At 42.8% G+C, this 24,466-nt stretch overlaps 1 protein-coding gene across 3 annotated transcripts in view; it reads left to right on the plus strand.

The window, feature by feature from the left end:
- Positions 1 to 24,466, plus strand: part of MYO1A (myosin IA) — a 193,605-nt gene that overhangs the window by 39,266 nt on the left and 129,873 nt on the right. For all 3 annotated transcript variants that reach the window (XM_033938978.1, XM_033938979.1, XM_033938980.1), the window contains exons 2-3: positions 4,205 to 4,353; positions 9,614 to 9,729. In XM_033938978.1, coding sequence (XP_033794869.1) covers positions 4,228 to 4,353; positions 9,614 to 9,729 — 242 coding nt within the window. In that variant the 5' untranslated portion in view covers positions 4,205 to 4,227. The remainder of the gene's footprint in view (positions 1 to 4,204; positions 4,354 to 9,613; positions 9,730 to 24,466) is intronic.

Here is a 24,466-nt window from a genome sequence, read left to right on the forward strand (position 1 = left end):
GGTGTGGAACGTACTAAAGGAGTTACAGATTTGGTTTTTTATACATACATATGAGTTACAGTTGGTTGACGAAGAGTGAGGCAGTTGAGAGGCACTGTAAACTTGGTTATTAATATAGACTTATATTTCAGATAGTATTACTGCTTTACAATATATTTGAACACTTTTATATACGTATGGAAAGAGTTCAGAGTTAAAGTCCTGGGTAAGTAGATGGGAAAGAAGGAAGGAGAATTTGTTCAGAGATGTTTGGAGGTTGCAAAGAAGAAAAACTGTGCACTGGTATGCTAATCTTTGTTTGTTTTGAATTAAAAAAAGAAATAGAAGTGAATAAGAAAACAGATAAATGAGGGCGGAGTATGGGCGGGGTGTGGGCGGGGAAGGGGCAGGGCAGGGCCAGGGGGCCCCAGTATACTTGTGTGCAGAATTAATCCTGCCCTGCCTGATGGTCTAGCATCTCAGTCTCATTCCCTTTCCTCCCCCCCATGCTCTGGCATCTCTCTCCTCTCCTCCCTTCCCATCTCTCCCTCCCCCTCCATGCTCTGGTATCTTCTCTCTTTCCTCTCCTTTGCTTCCCTCCCTCCTTTCTCCCTGGTTTGACATCTTTGTCTCCTTCCCTCCCCTTCATGTCCTGGCATCTTTTCCTCTTCCTTCATGGCCTGGGATCTCCTTTCCTTCCTTCCTATCCCTTCCTCCTTTCCTTCCCCATAGTCTGACATCTCTCTTTTGTCTCCTCTCCCAAATTGGGTGCAGCATTTCTCTCCCCTCCCCTCCCTTCCCTCCCTCCAGTCAACGGCGCAATGTTCACAATTTGCTGCTATTGCTGGAGTTGGGCATTCCTCTCTGCCAGGTCCCGCCTACTTCCTGTTTCCACATAGGCAGGACCCAGCAGAGAGGAAGGCCTGACAACAAGAGCAGTGAATTGTGAATGCTGCTGCTGCTGTCAGGAAGAAGTTCTTGATGCTGGTGCCGGCCCTCGGAGGAGTTGTCGGAGCACTCCCTTAAGGGCTGTGCCTGGGGTGGACCACCCTGGGTGGCCCCCTCCTCCGCCCCCCTTGGTATGCCACTGAAGAGACTTCCTTGATACGGGATTTAGGTGCACGGTCTTATAGAATAGCGTACAGTCAGATAAACTAAACTAAACTAAACTTTGGGTTTATATACCGCACCATCTCCACGAATGCGGAGCTCGGCACGGTTTACAGGAAGAAAGATGAGAGAGGAACTACAGTGGAGAGATTAAAGAGTTAGGTGTAAAGGGGGAAGGTGAGAGGCCTAAGAGGGGGGAAGTATTACAGTTTTGAGAATAGCCAGGTTTTTAGGTGTTTGCGGAAGAGTTGGAGGGAGCTTGAAGTTCGGAGAGGGGAGGTGAGGTTATTCCAGATCTCAGTGATTCTAAAGGGGAGGGATGACCCAAGTTTGCCTACATGGGAAATACCTTTTATGGAAGGGAAGGATAGTTTAAAAATTTGGGAGGATCTGGAGGAAGTAGGGGTTGGGGAGTTCCAGGATAGAGGGATAACGGCAGGAAGGATGCCATGTAGGATCTTGTAGGCCAGACACGCACATTTGAAGTGGATCCTGGGGATTACTGGGAGCCAATGGAGCTTAGACAGGAGTGGTGAGACGTGATCAAATTTGCTTTTCGCGAAAACAAGCTTAGCTGCGGCGTTCTGAATCCGCTGAAGTCTGTGGAGGCTTTTCTTGGTTAGGCTGAGGTAGATAGAATTGCAATAATCCAATCTGGAGAGGATGATGGATTGTACTAGGACTGCGAAGTGTTTTTGGTGAAAATAGGGTCTGACTTTCCTTAGCATGTGAAGGCTGAAGAAGCATTTCTTCACCAGGGATTGGAGATGTTCGTTGAAGGATAGAGAAGAGTCTAAGAACTTCAGATGTGTTCACAATTTGCAATTATTGCAAATTAACTGCAATAATCATTAGCATCAATTAATTGCGAGTTAATGGCTTGTTAAATAATTTATCAGTGCACACATCTTCAATCTGTGTTGAAATTTTGGCACCCAAATTTGGGCATTGTGTATAGAATCTGGTCTTAACAAATGAAACTGTCTACATCGTTTTCGAATTTCTCAATATACTACTGTCTATTAGGAAGTATACCAACTTAGGGCTCCTTTTATCAAGGTGCACTAAGGGGGTTAATACGTCGGACATTTCGTCACACGCTAACCCTGCGGCACACCAAAAAACTAACGCTTCATCAATGGAGGCATTAGCGACTAATGCAGCAGGCGGTTGAACGCGCAGTATTCCGCGCGTTAACCGCCTACCGCAGCTTGATAAAAAGAGCCCTTAAACTCCCCTGAATTGCTTTAGCCCTGAATTGTTACCCAAAGTCATATCAACTGTAGCACATAATTATGCAGAATATAAGTCTGCTTTTTTGAGTTGGCTCCAAAGAAGCTACAGTAATATCATCTATTTTAATCGTGCTTCTCTTCTTAGATGGAAGATAATAAACTGTGTGAAACTGAGCTATTTCATCTTTAGCTAACTGAAGTACTTCCAGTAAATATTGTTGAACCTTTTCCTTTGGGAGAAGTTCTTTTATCTCTGGGAAAGTTCACAAATTTCAAATTGATAGTTCTTAGGCAGTTTTCAATATTGTCTAATCTTGTATCAATCCCCATAATAATAATAGTTTATTTTTATATACCGCCATACCTGGGAGTTCTAGGTGGTTCACATCAATCAATCATAATACATACAGTACAAATAGATATATAAAATTGAAATCATCTAAAATTTCGGCAAAGTTAAAGCTTACAGTGGGAAGATACAAACAATTTAAATGAGATAAAAATTATTACGTAAGTCTGTTGAATAATTGGGTTTTTATCTGATTTCTAAAATCAGGATAAAAGGAAGCTTCTAACGCAATTTTGGCAAGCCATTTATTCAGTTTGGCTGCCTGAAAAGGAACCTTTTGTAATGACAGGATTTTATTGAGGGATATTCAAACAAGTGTACTCTTCGAGAGCTCTTATTAATGTAACTCAGGGTAAAATGAGGGGTAAGATAGCCTGGTAGCATTCCAAATAGTGCTTTGTAGCAGATACATGAGAACTTAAATAAGACTCTGGATTCCAATGGCAGCCAATGAAGCTGTCTTGCATAATAGAAATCTGCTTAGTTGTAAAGTTGTTGTAAAGTTTGTTTTAATTTTGCAATATCAGTCTCATGTTGTACCAATCTTTTCTCTAATCCTGAGAATCTCCATTCCTGACTGAGGTCCCAGTATGACCTGGAGTAGCTCACACTGTTGCAGGAGGGGAGATATGAAACACTTCCAGCTGAGGTGAATGGTCTAACTACCAGTCCCAATGCCTAATTTGCACAGCAATCCCTGAATGGGGAAGAAAGTCTTAGTGCTGGAATTTCTAAATGAATGTAAATATGACCAAGTTTCCATGTGACTCCAGGTTATCAGGTGTCAGTCTAGGTGTTGTCTCCATTGCAACTACAGACTTATGGTTCAGATTCTATTAAGTAAGGCAGGCTGAATGGTGGAATGGGAGTTTTAAAAACATTCATACTGGTTCAGACCAATGGTCCATCTAGCCCCTTCTCCTGTTTCAAATAGTAGCTAATCCAGTCACAGTACCTTGCTGAAACCCAGATAGAAACAACATTCCATGCTACTGATCGAAGGCAAGCAGTGGCTTTCCCCATGTTATGTTTTAAAATGAGGACTGGCCAAGCCTATTCCTGTTGGCTTGGAGCCGGCTAGTAACCTCGTTATATCATATCAGCCCAGAACCTAAACTTGTAGTTTCCAGGAAGTACGAGGGGCTGTTGAAATGTTTTCAGTCCAACCGAGAAGAGAATGATGTGGAGCCATGAAACTCACAAGTTATTGCACACTTAATATTTTTCATTTCAGTGATATGAAATGAAACAAAAAGTGTCAAGAAAAGTGTGGAATAACTTGTAAGTTTCATGGCTCTACATCATTCTTTTCTTGGTTGAGCAGAGAACTTTTCAGCGGCCCCCCTCCTCGTATGTGTGTGTGCAAGCTTGTATATGTTTCTGTGTATGTATGGTTGTTTCTGTGTTTGGATGTGTGTGTGTGTGTGAATACATTAGATGATGGTTTTATCATGAAAGAGTTAAGGAACAGTTGAAATGAATTTTTCCTCCTGGTTTGGTAATAATACAAATGGTCTCTATGTCTCCTCAGCATCCTGAGTCTCCTCTGCAGACATGAACTTTACAGCTTCACTGCTGGACTCCATGGTGGGGGTCGGTGACATGGTCCTCTTGGACCCCCTGTCTGAAGACTCCATGATCAAAAATCTCAAGACAAGATTCAACCAAAACGAAATTTACGTAAGTGAGAAGCAATAAATACACTCATTAGTTCTAGAGGAATAATACTAATAAGCTTATTAATTGTGATACACTTCTCCCTCTGTATTTGCGGTTTCCACATTCGCGGTTTCTATTATTCGTGGGTTTTTTGCCCTCTGGCTCCTCCCACCCAAATTAGGTCATTCATGGATGCAGAGAAAAATTTTGCCATGTTTTTCCAAGCACCGATTCGCAGGGTGCACAGAGAAAATCACAGATTACCAGTCTCTTTTCAAGAATCAGTCAAAAGAGACCAAGAAACACGCATTTGCGCTCTGCCCAGTCAGCATGCCTCCCCCCCATCCACAGTCTGGTATCTTTCCCTCCACGCTCCTACTGCAACCAAGATCTGGCATCTCTCGCTCATTCTCAAACCCTACTGGTTCTACCTTCAAACTTGTCTGAGGTTGCCAGCAACGGCGGTAGTTTACATGGGGTTGCCTGCGGCAGAAACAGGAAGTTGAGTCAAGATGAGAGGCGGAACGCGGCACAGGGAAAGTGGTTGCATCAGAGGGGGAATGGGGATGAAGTAAGGTCGGAATAAGGTTGAGCTACCGGAACGCGAGATTGTTATTCACATTTTCATCAAATGCGGGAGGGTTTTTAAAAGAAAACCGCGAATAACATATGAAAAAGTTATTTGCGGTTTTCCAGTTTTCGCAGTCATTTTGATCCCCTAACCCCCGTGAATACAGAGGGAGAAGTGTAATAAGTTAGGAAATTATATAATTTTCCACAAAACCCATACAAGCTGTCCACTTATGATACTTGAAGAACATGTATGCAACCATTCCTGAGGTGGATGACTGTCTGGTAACCTCATAACTCTGACCACAGTGGTCCATGCCATGATAACATTACGACAGAACTACTGTAATATCCCATATATCGGTCAAGCCAAAAAAGGAGTATGCAGCAGCTTCAACTAATCCAGAATGCTGCAGCACGACTGATAGAAGGCTGGAAGAAGTGTGATTTCTGTACCCTGTAAGCTGAGTGGGAGTCCTCCACCTAGTCCTGCCAGCGGGTGGTGCTGTTTCACTATCACGTTTTCAATAGTTAGGCACAGGCAAGCTCTACAAGATTCTAGGGTTCCTGCCTGTCCCTAGCACTTGAAAACACAATATTGAAGCAGTGCCCCCACTGGCAGCAATGCAGTGGGAGGACTCCTGCTCAGCTTAGAGGGAACAGTGAGTGTGATCATATCACACCCTTCCTGCCAAAGCTACACTGGCTACCAGTAGAGCTACTTCACAGGATTGTAGTGCCCTGGGCCAATTTTTGATTTGGCACCCCCCACCCTGCACAGTTTTCCTTCCAGCCAGCCTTCATGCACACCTTGGCACCCAGCCAGCTAGCTTCCACCTGACCTGCCCACATCTACCTTCCAGCCAACTTCTAACTGACCTGACCCCTTCCAGTCAGCTCTGATTCCCCACTCCTTCCCAAGCTTGCATATCCTGACTCACCCCAGAGATTTCACGGGCAAGAGGGAAAGAAACATTTCCCACTTGCTCCTGCCCCGGTGCTGCCTTGGGATCACATCAGGATCAGCAATGTGAGGAAGGGGAAAACAACATCATTGGTACAAAAAAGGAAACTGATGCGGTCACCAGTGGAATTACCAGGCAGTTCCTGATCAACAGAGGCAGGATGAGCCAATCCTGGATTTATTTACAGTACATTCAATTGGGGTAAAATCACAACTGGTTTAATCTATCCCTGATGAGCTGAAGCTATCTAAAAGCATCTGAAAACCTGGCTTTTCTCCAAAACGTAAAGCTATCTATTTAAAATGTAAAGCTAGCTATCCTCTTTATAACCTCTAATTTCTTATTATGTCCTTCCCTCATTTATTGAATTACCTGTAAACCGTGCCGAGCTCTATCTTTATGGAGATGATGTGGTATAAAAACTTAAGGTTTAGTTTAGTTTAATTTACCTGTTTTAGCTTCTACATCAACCTCCAGGTACAAATCTGCCCTTCTACTACTCCCATTTCCAGCACCATCTCTGTTTTCCCTGTCACCTACCAGTCCAATATCACCCTTCTCTCTCTCTCCTTCCCCCAGTCAAACATTGCCCCTTTTTTTTCTTCCCTCCATTTCCTCCCTCCCTCTCACTCACCTGTCCAGCATCACCCGCTCTCTCCTACATACTGGTTCATTATCACTCCTTATATTTTTTCTTTCTTCCCCTCTCCACCCTTTCAGCATCACCATTCCTCCTCCCAACCATCTGTTCAGCATTGCCCCTTCTACAACATCACTCCACTATTTCCACCCACCCATCTGGCATCACTCCCTCTCTTGCCTTTCCTTCTGGTCCAGCATCACCCCTTCTCTCTTCCTTACCCTCACTCCAGCCCACCCAGCATCACCCTTTCTCTCTTCCCATCCCAATCCGGCATCACTCCCTCTCTCTTCTCTCCACCATTTAGTATTGCCTTATCTCTTCCCTCCCCTCCCATCTACCTACTAAGCATCACCTCCTCTCTCCCACCCACCCATTCAACCAGGGCTGGCATTAGGGGAGGGAAAACAGGGAGGCTGCCCTGGGCCCCACAGCTCCTGGGAGCCCTGTGGTCTAGACACCTCTTCCCTTTAGTCCATCTCCCTCACTTCCCCTCACCTTCCTGGTCTTCTTTTTAACATCCAAATGTTCCTTTTCAGAGGGACCCTGGCTTGGCAGCCATTCTTACAAGCTGCTGCTGGCTGCCCCAAAGCTTTCCCTCTGCCGTGATCTGCCCCCCTCTGACACATCTTCCTGTTTCCACCTGAGCAAATCACAGCAGAGAGCATATTTGGAGGCCCTCCAGACATGGCCTGGACTGGGGAAGAAGAGTAGGGGCGGGGGCGTATGGCGTGGCGATGCTGGTGCCACTGCATTGAGCGCCAACTTCCCTCATTACGCCACTGGGCCTGGCTACCGTGGGGTGGGTCCATCAGTGATCACTCTGATCCCGCAGAATGGCCTGGTATTTGAGTACCGACACCGAATGCACGGATTATATGTATGCTTGTATTTGTTAAAATACACTGTCATTTAGACATAAGGACGCTGGATCATATGTTGTTCTTTTGCCCGTCAATTCTCAGTTTTTGGAAATCAATATGGGGACAGATTATTGCAATTCTTGGATCTTCATTTCCATTAACATATAAGCTGGACATATATGCGGAGTTCCCCAAGGATCCCCTCTATCCCTGGCTCACTTCAATCTCTATACAGCCTCCCTCAGCTCTCACCTGGACAAACAAGGCATAACCTCCTACAGCTATGCCGATGACATTACCATTCTCTTACCCTTCGATCAACCTGAACTCTCCATGACGAACACAATATACCAAACACTAAAATCAATAGCAACCTGGATGAAAGATCACAAACTGAAATTGAACCCAGATAAAATGAAATTCATCCTCCTAGAAAACAACAAAATACCAACCATAACCAACATTGAAATCAACGCAATCAACTACCCCATACAAACCACCCTAAAACTGCTAGGAATAACTATCGACAGATGCTGCACCATGCAACCGCAAATCAATAAAACAATACAAAAGTCATTCTTAGTCATGAGAAACTTACGACAAGTTCGGAAATTCTTCGAGAAAACTCAATTCCAGCTCATAGTTCAGTCCTTAATACTAGGCCTACTTGACTACTGTAATATCCTCTACCTCCCATGCCCTACAACCATAACAAAACAACTACAAACTATCCAAAACACAGCACTAAGACTCATCTACTCATTAAAGAAACATGATCACATTACAGAAGCATATTTCCAATCGCACTGGCTTCCGATCCCAGCAAGAATACAATTTAAATTCTACTGCCTACTATTTAAGACTTTATGCGGAGACAGTCCAAACCACCTGAATAACCGCCTCATCCACAACACCGCAACCAGACATAGGAAAACTCACATCCCATTCTCATACCCCCCAATTAAGGAGGTCAAACGGAAAAAACTATATGATGGCCTCCTGGCCACTGAAGTAGCCAAACTAGACAAACAAATCGCCAATCTACTGACGGCATCCCTCGACTACAAGACTTTTAGAAAAGAAATAAAGACCATACTCTTCAAGAAAACTCTGAAAAAAGAAATACCACAAGTCTCAAACTCCACCTCTCACTAAAGCCAACTACCTCAAACAAATAACCTTACCCATTTCTTACTCCTTTTGAAAATGACCAATTTTTTTATTTTTTTTAAGTTCTTGCTGTAATACATCTTGGATAATTCTTTTGTAATCCGCCTTGAACTGCAAGGTAATGGCGGAATAGAAATCCCTAATGTAATGTAATGTAGTGTAATATGTGGAATATTATTACATGTTAACCCCCCCCCAAAGATTGTTATAAAAGTCATCTTTTTTTAGTAATGACTAGGATAGCACATAACTGGAAAAATCATGATTGTCTTAATTTCTCTTTTTGGTGGGCAAATTTATGTTCCACATATAAGAATGAGAAAATGAATGCAGATTTGTTAGGACAGGGTCATATAATTAAAGTGGTTTGGGAACCATTGACATCTTTTATGAATGCAGTATAATTGGATTGTTTCTTTAATTTGGTTTACTTCTATTCACATCCAGGGTGGGTGAGAGGAGGGAGGGAATACTTTAGTATTATATAAGACAATAATTTTGAAAGTATAAAAATATATTCATTATTGATTTATTGATTACTTAATGGAAGGGTGGGTGGGATAAAGATATTGTATGTATATATTTATAAGATGAAAATGTGTTTTGTGCTTTATTCTCTGATTGTTAAAATGTATATTGCATTGTTAAGTTTTTTGGAAAATGTAATTAAATATTTATTAAAAATATATATATATATATTAATGAATAGCAACTAAGTTTTCTGTCAGGCTTTACACTGCCTTGGGTGAATCCCTTCAAAGACAGTTCATAAATCCCAGTAAATAAAACAAATACTTTAGCACCATCAGACAATTAAAACTGGTTTAAAAACTATACTTTGTGTAGGGTTTGGTTTATCAAAAGTTATGCTTTGTAAAATCTTAAGGTTATTTATTCTTTGAACTGGTGACAGATGAGGGGGATGGGTTTGGTACTGTGATATTAGACCTGAGCAGCACAGAATTTGTTCATGATGTCTGTGATGCGACTAACAATGCTTTCCCCACCTGGGACTCCGCAGTAACATTTTTCTTTGTTTGGATTCTCCTCCTGCTTCCTGCTCTCCCTACCAGACCTACATCGGCAACGTGGTGATCTCCATCAACCCATACAAGCCGCTTCCGATCTATACCCTGGAGAAGGTGGAGGAGTACAGAAACTGCAACTTCTATGAGCTGAAGCCACACATGTGAGTGGAACAAAAGCTGCCACTTAACAAACCTCAAGGGCTTTAATTAGCATCAGAGCTGCAAGGCTGAAAATAGATCTGGAAATGTCATGAGGAGAACCAGAACCCACTTATATGGAGACAGGTGTCTTCACACCTATGCTTAGCCCTACCCACTCTGTAGTCCCCTGCAGGGCTTTTCTTGGTGAAACCTCTAGATAGAAAGAACAGAGCAAAATAGGTGTCAGCTAAGAACACGAAGTAAGAACATAGAGAAAGGTTGTCTGGCTAAGAAAGTGTCTCTCAGACTTTTTTTTTGCTCCGGCACACTAAACGGAGCAAATGTTTTTCGTGGCATATTATAACAGAAATTCTAAAATTGCAAAGCCAACAAAAAATTAAATTTGAGAGTTATTTATTTTAAGTATTTTAACTATGTATGGGTAATGGTGAAACTAAAATAGAGAGAATAGAATTTAAAAAACTCAAAAATCGGCCTCCCAATCAGTGGCATACCGGGGGGGGGGAGGGTCCGCCCCGGGTGCACGGCTTGGAGGGGTGCACAGCCGTCCGGGTCCTCCTGCCCTTCCTTTCCCCCGGTCCGCGCTCAGGGCTCACGCCTGCCTGGTCCTGTTGGTTATCGCGAGACTCGCGGGAGTTGATGGCACCATTCGAGCAGTGACGCGGGACCAGGCAGGCGTGAGCCCCGAGCACGGACCAGGGGAAAGGAAGGGCAGGATGACCCAGACCTGGCCGGATGTGCACCCCTCCAAGCCATGCACCCGGGGTGGACCGCCGCCCCCTTCTAAATCCATTGTGCTTGTCTAGGTTCCACGAGAACTTTTTTCCTTTTGTCCCCCTTCCCCTTGAACTATGACCCATCTTCCCCTCTACACTGAAGTATCTTTTATTCGGTTCCACTAATGAGCATTGTGACACATGGGGCAATTCTTGGAGTTATGTCTCTTCTGTATTTAACTTCCTTGTTCCTGCGGGGATCTCCAAAGGGGACAAATGGGAGACGGCCGATGGCAGGTGGTACTTTAGCAATTCTTGCAGGTTGCCATAGGCCTCAGGAGCTGTCTTCCCTCTGCCGTGGTCCTGCCCCTCCTCTGAGTCAGAGACAGGATTGGGGCAGAGGGAAGACAGCTCCTGAGGCCTATGGCAACCTGCAAGGATCGCTAAAGTACCAGCGATCCTCTCTGCAGACTGTTCCCTGCTGGAATTAGGTAAATGGATGTGGGGAGGGCAGGCCTTTGGGGGGGGGATATCTCTCCAGTTTTCTTTGGCTGGGAGAATCTTTGCATTTTTCATGGGTTGCCAACGGTACTGTTAATCTTTTGAAAGGGGGGGTCCTGGGGATTGGGTGGGTTGGTATGAGTAGGGGAGGTTGTCTTTTTCTCTGTGCTACTTGTGTTTGTTGGTTATTGTTGGCTTTGTATTTTTGTATTCTGTATTTGCTGTATAATAAAAAACAGATTTGAACATAAATACAATATATATATATATATATATATATATATATATATATATATATATATATATATATATATATATATATATATATATATAAAATAAATATATGTTTAGCATTTTTATTGTTGTAGATCATTTTGACTTGGTCATTTTAAAAGTAGCTTGCAAGCCCAAAAAGTGTGGGCACCACTGTCCTAGATCATAGGAGGGGGAAAGGGGGAACATAGATGTCAGTCCATAGGATAGGGAAAGAGAGGGAGAAGATGGTACACAGGGATGGAAGGGAAAGGGAGAGAGAGGGAGAGCATGGTGCACAGGGATGGGAGAGGTGGGGAAGGGAAGAGAGATGAAAAAAATGCTGTTTATGGATAGATGGTAACAGGGAAGAAGAAAGAGGGAGGAGATGGCAAACATGAATGGTGGGGAAGGGCAGAGAGAAGGAGGAGATAGTGCGCATGGATAAATGGGAAGGGAAGACATGGAAAAGTAGATAGATCTGAGGAGGAAGCAGAAAAATGGAAGAAAGTTGAATATTAAAAGTTAATTCCAAAGATGGATGTAGTGTCCAAACAAGTCAAACTGACCTCACATTCAGATTAGTGACCAAACCTCAGGATTGTAACCACCACATTTAAAGTCACTCAGAGGTATGAAACTCTTCAAGGAGGGAGCCGCGCCCCCCTAGTGGTGAACCAGAGTTTACTTTCCAGTCATTGCAACTCTGTTGATGCTGGTTACGCTCCAAGGTTGATTACAAAAAATAAATAAATAAATATCGTTAAAGTCTTTCAAACACTCGTGTGGAGATTCTTTGTTTCTTTTTTATCTTTTCAAACGAACATCGCTCTGTGAATAAGTACAGTGTAGCTTGATAACTTAGCTTGTGACAGGTTCGGGGTCTCTACGTGGCCCCGTTTCGGTTTCTTTTTCAGGAGACCCTATCATAAGTGTGCTGAAAATCCTTTTCAATGCTGGTAGAATATTTTAAGTTTGCGATGTAGCAACTAGTACCGGCAGCGTTCTTTTGACGATGTTGCTACATCGCGAACTTAAAATATTCTACCAGCATTGAAAAGGATTATGATAGGGTCTCCTGAAGAAGAAACCGAAACGGGGCCACGTAGAGACCCCGAACCTGTCACAAGCTAAATTATCAAGCTTTTCACAGAGCGATGTTCGTTTGAAAAGATAAAAAAGAAACAAAGAATCTCCACACGAGTGTTTGAAAGACTGTAACGATATTTATTTATTTATTTTTTGTAATCAACCTTGGAGCATAACCAGCACCAACAGAGTTGCAATGACTGGAAAGTAAACTCTGGTTCACCACTAGGGGGGCGCGGCTCCCTCCTTGAAGAGTTTCATACCTCTGAGTGACTTTAAATGTGGTGGTTACAATCCTGAGGTTTGGTCACTAATCTGAATGTGAGGTCAGTTTGACTTGTTTGGACTCTAGCATTTTTCTGACTTCCTCTAGTTTCTAACTAGTATTACCCCAGTGATATCATAAAGATGGATGTAGGGCAGAAAGTGAAGGAGAGAAAACAGTAAATGGATAACAAGGCCTTGGAAACAGAGTTAAGAGCTCAGACAGAAGGAAGTGCAACCAGAGACTAGGAAAATATGAGTAGAAGAATAAAATCACTAGACAACAAAGGTAGGGGAAGTGATTTTATTTTTAATTTAGTGTTTGAAATGTGTCAGTTTTCAGAATTTACATCTGTTGACTATATTTTGCACTGTTCAGGAAGAAATATATTTATTTCTATTTCTTTAGTGTTGTACTGCAGGAAGAGCCTGGCATCTTAGGGTTTTGTTTGTGTCCTTTTAGGACGTTTAGTTTGTGGTCCTGTATTTGTATAGGGTTTATCTATGTTCTGTACGTGTGACCAAGGCCAGGTGTTCTGGTAGGAATTAATTTTGTGAAGTGTAGGTCCAAGTAGGAAGATATTTGTTGGCAGTTTGTCTGGGTTTTGGAAGGCACCAAGCTCGGAACCGCGTCTGGAGGGCCTCTGCGCATGTGCGGTTGTTGAAATGATGACATCACACTCATGAGCGTGATGTCATTGCGTTGATGTCCACGCATGCACAGAGGCCCTCAAAATGCATTCTGGAGCTCGGGAAAGGAGAAACAAAGTCCGTGTGGGGGCAGGGCTGGGAGGCAGAATGGGATAGGGCCAGGTATCCTCATTTTTTAAAGATGAAATCTGGTAACCCTATGCTTACTCCCACCCTATGCTTACCCCACATTTGTAGTTCCACCCTCCTTACCTTCACCATCATGTTTACATCTGCTTCCTCACGATCCCTCTTTCCCCTACCCTGATTTAGACTGTAAGCACCTAGAAGGCTAATCCAGTCGGTGGGATAGTAAATCCGAAATAACCTTGAAACATGTTAAGGGTAGGGTTACCAGATGTCCTGATTTCCCTGTACATGTCCTCATTTTGAGGACATGTCTGGGGGTCCGGACAGATTTTCAAAACCCGGCACTTTGTCTGGATTTTTTTAAAGCTTCCCTTCGTGTAGGAGAGCCTCCGCGCATGCGTGGATGTGACACAATGATGTCACGCACACGTGCACGCTCGCGGGATGTCATTGCATCACATTTGCGCACGCATGGATGTCCTGCCCAACAAGAGAAGGCAGTGTGGGACAGGATTGGAAGTGGGGTTTGGGGCAGGCTTGGGGGTGTGACAGGGCGGAACCGGGGCACGGCGGGGCAGGGATGGGTGGGACTGGGCGGGCCTAGGGGCAGGTTTAGGGGTTCCGGATTTGTCAGATGGAAAATCTGGTAACCCTAGTTAAGGGTCATTTCCTTATTAATTATTTTATTTATAAGGAATTTTTTTCCTTTGCAAGTAAAGAAGCAGAGGAGGAACCTGATTACGGCCTCATACGAATAATTAGTGGTTAATGTGCTGTTCACATCCGGAACCTCACAAGAGGTACTGTAGATCTGGTGGGATTGCCTTGCAGCTCCAGCTGGGAAAATGGAGGCACAGGAAGGGTGACTCACCTGAATTCAAGGGGTAAAACTAAAATCAGAAGTGGGGAGTAAGCGTCAGAGCTCAAAGAGTTTCTCATTCTTACTCTTCAGGTCAGCCACCGGAGCATCTCACTCTCTTCCACGTTAACAAGCCGATTGCACAGGAAATGCGGAAGACCTTTCTATTTATTCATTGCTTCTTCCTCGGCTAGGGAAGTATGAAAATTCTTGATCAATAGAATAGCATAGCTCTCAGCAGTCTTTGCTGGTTCATTTGAAAGCCAGAGGCCTTGTTGAACCATCTAAATCTCCCCCTTTGGGGACCAAACATTAATAAGATCTATCAACTCTACACTGTGACCCCCTGAGGGTCTATTTGCAGCCCTCTCAGAAGAGCAGGCAGTTTCTGTGAGCAAGGCCTCCCTGAGTTTACTCCCAGTAGTGGAGCAGGGTAGGGAGGAGGTTTGGCACAGATAGCTTGTCCATTAGGAATATGTATTTATAATTCATTTAAATGTGCAGCCAGAGAAATTAGTAGGATGTAGCAGGCACCATTTCCCCCTCTGGAAGAAAGCTTTGTAATTGCCTCTGGGGCAGGGAGAAGGAGGAAGCCTTTTACTAATTGTATTGAGGCAGTGACGTACTTAGGGTATGTGACACCCGGGGTCCAATCATTTTTTTAATACCCTCCCCCCAATATAAAAACATATTTTTAGTAATTTTATTAATTAATTAATTTTTATAGCCCGTCCTCCCCAGAGAGCTCAGAACGGGTTACAGTTTAACATTCACAGTGTTACAATATAACATTACATAGGGTTATAACCTCTCCAACCCCATGCTGGTGCTGTGGTGTAAACAAAATAAACAAAAAAGACTTTTCCTATCTGTTAGGTCCTAGCTCACGCTTGCTGTCTAACATCAGCTCGGGCAGGATACACATTTCAAATCTGACATATTATACTCACAAAACAGAAAATAAAATTATTTTTTTCTACCTTTTGTTGTCTGGTCATTTTATTATTCAAATCATGTTGGTCCCAGGCTCTGGATTCTGCTTGTTAACTCGCTCGCCAGGGTCTCCTACCCATTTGACCTTTTTCTTCTTGCTCCAAGCTCACCATCCATCTTCCATCTCTGTACCTTCCCTTCCACTGCATTAGCCAGCATTTCTGTTTATTTCCCACTGTCTACCATCCCCCTCTCTCTCTGTCTTTGTGCCCTGGGTCAAACCTTTCTATTCCCCTTCATGCAGCATCTCTCCCTTCCTCCCCTCCATTATTATGCACAACATTTTTTTCTCTCTCCCCATGCACTATCTCTCCCTGCTCTCCACCCTATGTCCAACATTTTTTCCTCTCTCTTCTCCATGCATGTCTTCCTCCCCTCCACCATATGCATGATTTCTTCCTCTTACCCCTTTCTACCTTTGTTGCATTTTACCCTTCCTCTTCTGCAGCCTATGTGCAACAATTCTTCCTCTCTCTTCTCCTCCTGGGTAGCAGCTTTCCATCCCTCCCTTCCAGGGATGGTATTAGACATGCCGGGGTCCAGGGTAGAAATTGAGAAGGGGGGCCCCTCTTCTACCTGCCCATCTCTCATTTTCCCCATCCACCTTTAAATTACTTCTTCACATATAAAACAGGCAGACCTTCACCAAATATAGAATTGGCTGGAACAAAGGAAGGAAAAGTTTACGGACCATGACTACAAAGCTGGGAACACTCCCTCATGGTCTACACCAGGGCTGACCGCTCCCCCCCCCTCGGAATGCCACTGTATCGAGGAAGAGGGTATTACCACTTTCAGGTTGGGTTCTCAGTTTAAAGGATAAAGCTTCAGACCTTTCCTAGTTGACTCCCATCTTAAAACATTTTCTATCTCATTCTGTAACAATACAGAAACAAGACAGAAAGAAGATTGACTCATTTGAGCTTTGGTGTTGGAGAAGGATTTTATGCATACTGACAAATCGATTCTGGAAGAGATCAAACCGGCTATGTCACTGGAAGCCCAAATGATGAAGTTACAATTGTCTTATTTTGGTCACACTGTCAGAAGAGAAAGATCATTGGAGAAGGATATTAGATTTGGGAAGTTTGAAGGAACCAGGCAAAGAGGGTGACCTGCAATCAGATGACTGGACATGTTGAAAATAACCATGGGGGATGATGTTGGAGGAGCTTAACGGACTAGCACAAAACTGATCTCTTTTTAGATCTGTAATTCATCAAGCCACTAGGACTTAAAAACGAGTTGATGACACCTAAATAACTAACTGACTCTGCAACAGAGCACTTAACTTGAAATGCTATTTGCATACTTAAATGATAGAATATTAGCACTTATACATGTGAATGTACATGAGCTTAAACACTTCCAGGGCATTGAGCGCTATTCAGTAACTTAGGCACATATTAAAATAAAACAAAGGAACAGCCATACTTAGGGTTTCCAGATTTACTCTTTAAAAAAAATAGAGGACACCTGGCCCCGCCCACATTCCCGCCCCATTCTGCTGCAGCCTCGCCCCCAGCCAAACCTCCTGTCTCCTTCCCCGAGGTCTGGAGGGCCTATGCGCATGTCATCGCATCCATGCGCAGAAGTCTTCCAGACGTGGCCCGAGCTCAAGGACTTCCAGAACCTGGACAAACCACTAGGCTTTGGAAATCCCTCTGGGCACTCAGACAATCCTCTGTAAAGAGGACATGTCTGGGTTTTCCCGGACGTCTGGTAACCCTAACTATACTGGGTCAGAGCAATGGTCCATCTAGCCTAGTATCCGGTTTCCACAGTGGCCAATCCAGGTCACAAGTACCTGACTGAAACCCAAATAATAGCAACATTCCATGCTACCAATCCTGAGGCAAGCACTAGCTTTCCCCATGTCTGTCTCAATAACAGACTATGGACTTTTCCTCCAGGAACTTGTCCAAAACCTTTTAAAACTCATCTATGTTAACCACTGTTACCACATCCTCTGGCAACGAATTCCAGAATTTAGATATTATTTGAGTGAAGAAATATTTCCTCCTATTGGTGTTAAGCACAAAGGGCCTTCAAGTCTTGGGTGGGAATTGAGTTTTATTGGGCCTGATGTGGGCTATGTTTTAGCATATCTGCTTGCGTCAGGGGTCTACATAAAAACATGCGTCAGAGGTTTACATAAAAACATGAGTCAAATATTGATTGACAGATAGATCTTACAAATATATATATATATATCTTGATTGATTGATTAACAGGTATATATTACAAAAAAATGAAACAATGAAAATTTGAAAGAATAATAAATAACAAGAAAAAACCTTCATAATTGTGTATAATGAGCAGCAGAAAAAGACAAATGGAATGAAGTAACAGAGACAAAACAGGAGAGTGACAAATGCCATGGAGATATAACTGAAACCACATCCAACCCTTAGGAAACCTAATTTTATACCTCATTTTTGACCACAAAAATGTCTAAATTGAAAACGACCAAATCCAGACCATTTGGCTGTGGGCCTGGCCATCATTGTGATGGACTGGCCACACAGACAAGCCAACAGAGCAGTGGGACACCTTAGAGGGCACTGCTGTGAACTTCATGTAAAGAGTACCAGAAGTACATCTCACTATAACCCCTATAATACCGTGTTTCCCTGAAAATAAGACAGTGTCATATTAATTTTGGGTCTAAAAAACACACTAGGGCTTATTTTCGGGGATGTCTTATTTTTTTTCATGTACAACAATCATCTCTCCCTTCCTTTCCTCTACCCCAATTCTTCCTCTTTTCTTTCTTCTCCTCACCATGTGCAGCATCATTCCTCCCCTCTCACCTATCCCCTTGAGCAGCAGAACCTCACCGACCCTCCCACCGTGAGAGTGACATACCTCTGCTCCAAGACCTCTTAAAGTAGCAGGGATGGGAGCTGCTAAATTGATGAGTCTGATTTTTTCAGCAAATCAGGCAGCACTAGTGTCTGGGATGGAGTCAGCAAGTGTCGGGGACTTCGGAGGGGGCTTCGGGAGTCAATCTTAACTAGGGCTTATTTTTGGGGTAGGGCTTATATTAGGAGCCTCTTTAAAAATCATGCTAGAGCTTATTTTCAGGGTATATGGTGAGCCTTCCAAAACTCCCCCCAAACCTCCTATACCCACCTGTCTATATAGCAGTATAGTAGGGTTTTGGTGGCCTCACCATAAATGAAGTGGTTAGAGTGGCTTATGGGCCTGGATCCTCCTCTCTTTGGTTCACTTGCCCACCCATTAGGCTACTTAAAAGGCTTTCCTATACTGGATGCCGCTGTTCTAGCAACAGGTGCATTTTCATTCAGATGTTTGGGTGTGGGAGGGGGGTCAATGAGCATGGGGGAGTGTGTGTGGGTGTGTGGGTGTCATACCTTCATATATCCAGTGGTCATCTGGTAAGTTTGGGTAGCTTTGTGGCACCTGGATGTTTCTAAAACATGTCTAGCTCTGAATGTTTAAGTTCCGTCCAGGTTGTCATGGATTATCGCCATAAGACGTCCATGTTAAGTGCGCCCAAAGCCCACCAGAAACACACCCATAACACACCTCCCAACACGCCCCCTGGAACTCTGGACGCACAGCAGGGAAAACGCCTTGCTAGATGTCCAGAAAAACATCTTTGAAAATTGGCCCTTGGACTTCCCAGCGATTAGGACATCCAAGTGCTGAATTATTAAAGATTTTGGACATTTTTTTTATTGTTGTATTATGAGCCCCTATGTTTTTCTAGAGAAGTGCAAAAGGAGGTTCCCTGCCAGTGCTGTCTCCAAAGAAACTTCTATATACCAAGTATTGAAAAACCTCCACATACATCTTTACCAAGCAGGAGTGGAAAAACATTATACTATCACTGCACCAAATTTAAATATAAGCAAAATGAAGGACCCTTAGAATATTAGACAAAGCCATTTTCAATCTGTGTTTAGTTATGTCCATTTATAAAAAATGGTTGTGCACAATTTATTTCTAGTCACCGTCACTGGTCATGTCATTTGTCCTGTGTAGTTAGATCCCAAATTGGATTTAACACAAATGTGCGATTTGTTCATTCATTGGATATAAAAAAAATACAATTTGTTCATTCAATATATGTAGAAAATGTACTATTATATCATCCACACTCCTTCTCCAATCCAAATGTAGCATGGGTTTTTTTTTTTCCTTTTTGGTTTGATTTTGTTTTAAGAAGCGAAGAGAATTCAACAAACAGCTTCAGTTTAGCCTGTCAGGGTAATAAGAGGCTGACCTGCAGGAGCCAGCACAAGCACCCCACAAACTATGAGCACTGTTCATGAGTATTTATTAGCAGAGAAAGCAGAGAGCAGAACCGCTCTGAGACATTCAAAGAGCAGCGGCTTCTCCACCCCCAGCCAACTCACTGCAAACACTGTATCTTCAATGCAGTGGTAAACAGCTGGACCAACATCAGCAGAACAATGGTAGAGAACCTAGAGTCCAGAACAGTGTCTCAAACTTTTTTAGCTTTGGCACACTATACGGAGCAAATGTTTTTCCCTGCACATTACAACCGAAATTATAAAATTGCAAAACCAACAAAAAATTGAAAACATTTGAGTTATTTATTTAAAGTTCTTTAAGCTATGTATAGGTAATTGTAATAATGGTGAAACTAAAGTAGATAGAATAGAATTGCTAATCAATGCGATGATGTGCTTGTTTTTGAGGACAAATTAACTCAAAACGTGACTCGATAGTCAACAAGCAAACACGCATTTCACCATCCCCTTTTTGCAGTCATTCTCTTTTTTTCAATTTAATTTCTGTCAGAGCTGAAAATCCAAGTTCTCAAAAAATAAGAAGATTCAAACGGCAACAAAGCCTTGATTGCTTCGTTGCTCATGTTAGGATAACTACTGTATAAAAAATAAAAATGGCGATGCTTGTCTGGGCAGTTGTATCCTTACGCATGCAGACGCTCATAACATTGACAGACTCTTGCGTACGCGACAAACATATCATCTAGTCTAGTGTATACATACGAACGTAATTTTTTTTTAAACAAAGTAAAATTCTGGAATCTCTCGGGGCACACCCAGAATCTCCTTGGAGCACACCATTGTGCGCACAGTTTGAGAGACACTGTCTGACTCTAAAATGACACCTATTTACTAGAAAAGGTATTAGCAAGGTAAGAACCTAATCTATAATAAGATGAAAAATTTAGGGCTATATCTTAGACAGGAAATAAACTATCCTCTTACACACTTAGAATAGTATTTCACTGAAGGGCATGAGCTAAATCTAAATAAATGACCAAATATTGATCAGTCTTCAGGGTCTTCTGCAGCAAGGAACTGGCAGTAGCCATTGCTAGACCAGGTTCTGAAGCAGATTGCTATTGGTGAAATGCAGAGCTACCAAGTTGACCAGTTCCAGGAGGGAGATTTTAGGCCAATCCTGGATTTCCGATGCCACAATGATGTGCTATGGGACTTGAAGCTCTGAATTTAATGAAAATAGGAATTACAACTGTCACACTGCACTGGGATAGAAATTCAAAACCAGGACTGACCAAAAAGTCTTCTTCCTAGGATTAGGTAACTTGGCAACTCTGAAAAAGTGTATCCTAAAAAGAAAAATTACTACGGGTGAATCTCTTAAGAACATAAGAATAGCTTTATTCTTTATTCCCTCCCTATTGTTGTAATCCTGAAATATAAAATTTGATACAGAATGTAACCCTTTAAATATAGTTTTCCTAATGTTTCATGATTGTAAGTTTTTGTAATTATGTAATTTTATTTGTCTATGTAATAACTACCCCAAGTTTTTATTCACTCATTATTGTTTGTATATCGCCTAGAATGTAGAATAGGCGATTAATCAAATTACATAATAAACTTGATAAACTTGATAAACTTTACTCTCCGCTGCCCACCAGATTAACCATTCCCCCTAACTGTATCCATGGCATCTGTTTGTCTGTCTTGTCTATTTCGACTGTAAGCTCCTTTGTGCAGGGACTGTCTCCTTTGTGACTCTGTACAGCGCTGCATACATCTGGTAGCGCTATAGAGATAATTAATAGTGGTAGCTGTATCTTTGTGGATGGGGAATGTAGGCTGAGGGCTAGTTACTAAACACCACTGGAGCCTTCCTTCCTGTGGTTCTGCCTACGGTTGTTTACCGAGAAAGAAGCAGAACCAGCAGCCAGACCTGAGTCCAGTAAGGTCCAATTCACTAGTGAAAGAACAGTTTGGTTTTGCAATTGGTACAGTCATTATTCAGCTGTAGGCACAGGGTGATAAGTGATTAGTGCAAGATTTAACACACAGAGGGCTAGATTCAGTAAATGGCATTCAAAAATCGTCAACAAAAAATATCGGTGCTAATTCTATAATAAGCTCTCAGAGATGAACGCCCATTATTATAGAACAGCACTGAGTGACAATTTCAGTTTACGTGTATGTCCCTGGTATTCTATAACACTGCGTGCAAATATTAGGAATGCTCCCCTGACCCACCCATGCAGATACCATAGCCATACCTTCTGTTTGGTTGCACGCTATAGGATTTCAGCACACATTGGTATAGAATAGCGTATAGTAAGATGTGCACCCAGATCAAAATGGGCGCCAATTAGCACCCAATTATTGACACTAATTGGCTCATTGGCCAATTTAGTTGGGCACATATTTTGGATCAGCACCCAGATACCAACAACCAATTTGGGGCACCATATATAGAATCCGGGGGAGAATCCATGACAGAGTTGGGGATTAGAACAAAGCCATGGAGAAGCATTTTCGATAGGACATCCACGTTTCAGTTTGGACTTTTGGGGAAAGACGTCCAGAAATCCAGTAGAGAAAATGTCCCTTCTCAAAACAGCAAGATGTCTTTTTTTTTTTTTTTTTTTTTTAGAATGTCCTACATAGATATTTTGGTCCTTAGTATGTTTTTCTTTTTGGGCTATTCTCAAATATAAAGATGTCCACATGAAGGTTCAAGATTTATTAATATTTGATGTATCGCTGAATCTGTTTACAAAGCAAGTTTTTCGGCAGCTAGCATTTCTCAGCCCAGGAGAAGGATTACAGCAGAGAATGTCATGTTAAAAGTCCCAGGTACAGATGTCATTTTAACTTGCTTCTATTGTATGGTGAACCCTCCAAAACCCACCCAAAACTTACTGTACCTACCTGTAAACCACAACAATAGCCTTTATGCTTGCAGGTGTCATCTTAATGTAGGTACAGTAGGTTTTGGAGGGCTCACCATACAATAGAAGCAAGTTAAAGTGACATCTGTACCTGGGACTTTTAATGTGAATTTCACTGCAGTAGCCCTTAGAGTGCTCTCTCCATTCAAATGTCTGTGTTTACATCTGAAGCTGTTTGGGCTGAGAACTTTTCAGCATTCCCTCGTAATACAGGCTAGAATGTACTTTTTTTAAACATCTTTGAGTAGTAGGAGGGGGGTCAGTGACCACTGGAGGAGTAAGGGGGTCATGCTTTAATCCCTCCAGTGGTCATTGGGTCAGTTTGGGCACCTTTTTAACATTTAGGTGCTTTTAAAACAGGTCTATCTCCAAATGTCTAAAAAAAAAAGTCAAGGACCTTTTGTTAAAGGTTTGATTATGCCTGAGGAGTGTCTGTCCTAAGCCCGCTCCAAATACATTTCTAACACGCCCCCTTAAGATTTGAACGCACTGGAGACATATCAACCAGATAGACGACTCTAGAAAGTCTGTTTTGAGAATGCCCACTTGGATGTTTTTAACTGGTAAGATGTCCAGGTGCTGGTTTACGCTGTCTTTTGGATATCTATCTTTTTTGCAAATGCGCCTAATAGGGTGATAAAAAGACTTGCTCTAGAGCAGGGTTGGGCAATCACAGCCCTTGAGGGCCACAATCCAGTTGGGTTATCAAGATTTCCACAATGAATATGCATGAGATCCATCTGCACACAATGAAAGCAGGATGTACAAACCAATCTTGAAAACCCAACTGAGTTGTGAACCTTGAGGACAGTGGTTGCCCTCCTCCCACTACACCACTGCCTGGTAGGCTCACGGATCTCGATTCTGAACCACTTATAGCAAGCAAGTAGCAGGCTGTTCCTTGGCACCTCTGACCCCAGAGTTCTTTCTGTTACTCTGTTATTTTAGCAAGCAGAAATATCCAGTGGTTCTCGACCCAGTCCTTGCGGTACACCCAGACAGTTTGGGTTTCATGATATCCACAATGAATATGCATGAGGTAGATTTGCATACCAAGGTGGCAGTGCATGCAGACCTATCTCATGCATGATGGATATCCTGAAACCCCAACTGGCTGGGAATACCCCAAGGACAGGGTTAAGAAGTACTGCTCTACACCATCTCATTGAATTGTTCAGGAGAAGGTTTACATGTTGGCTTTCTTCTACTATTACTACTACTTTTAATTATTTCTATAGTGCTACCAGATGCATGCAGCGCTGCACAGAGTCACAAAGAGTAAGAAAACAGTCCCTGCTCGAAAGAGCTTACAATCTAAACAGGCAAGACAGACAAACAGGATGTCATGGATACAGTTAAGGGGAACGGTTAATCAGCTGGCTGGGTTGGAGGGCAGAGGGGTGTACAGAACAATCAAGCCATTGTGACATCACTGATGTGGTTGGCTCTTATTGGTGGAATGAGGCATTAGGACATCACAATCTCAACTCTGTTTCCCAAAGACTGAAACTCTTCACACTACTATTACTACCATGAATGTTTCTATAGCGCTATCAGATGCACGCAGCGCTGTACAGACACAAAGAAGACAGTCCCTGCTCAAAAGAGCTTACAATCTAAATAGGCAAGACAGACAAACAGGATGTCATGGATACAGTTAAGGGGAACGGTTAATCAGTTGGCTGGGTTGGAGGGCAGAGGGGTGTACAGAACAATCAAGCCATTGAGACATCACTGATGTGGTTGGCTCTTATTGGTGGAATGAGGCATTATGACATCACAATCTCAGCTCTGCTTCCCAAAGACAAACAGGATGTCATGGATACAGTTAAGGGGAACGGGTTGGAGAGCAGAGTAGGGTTAAGGATTGAAGGCTATATCATAAAGGTGGGCTTTCAAGTCTTCTGCCAAGCATTTCTTCACTTTGTGGTTTATTTAGTGTTTTTGTTTTCTGAGTTGCAAACTGACAATAGCTGTGCATTACAGGCAGCCACGGCAGCATCTTCTGTGCTTCTGGGGGCTCTTAAAGGCTGAGTCCGGCTTTCTTGGTGGCAGCCAGAGCTATTAGTTGTATTGTAACGATGCAGACAGCC

The sequence above is a fragment of the Geotrypetes seraphini genome, chromosome 3, assembly GCF_902459505.1.
Source record: "Geotrypetes seraphini chromosome 3, aGeoSer1.1, whole genome shotgun sequence".
Lineage (NCBI taxonomy): Eukaryota > Metazoa > Chordata > Amphibia > Gymnophiona > Dermophiidae > Geotrypetes > Geotrypetes seraphini.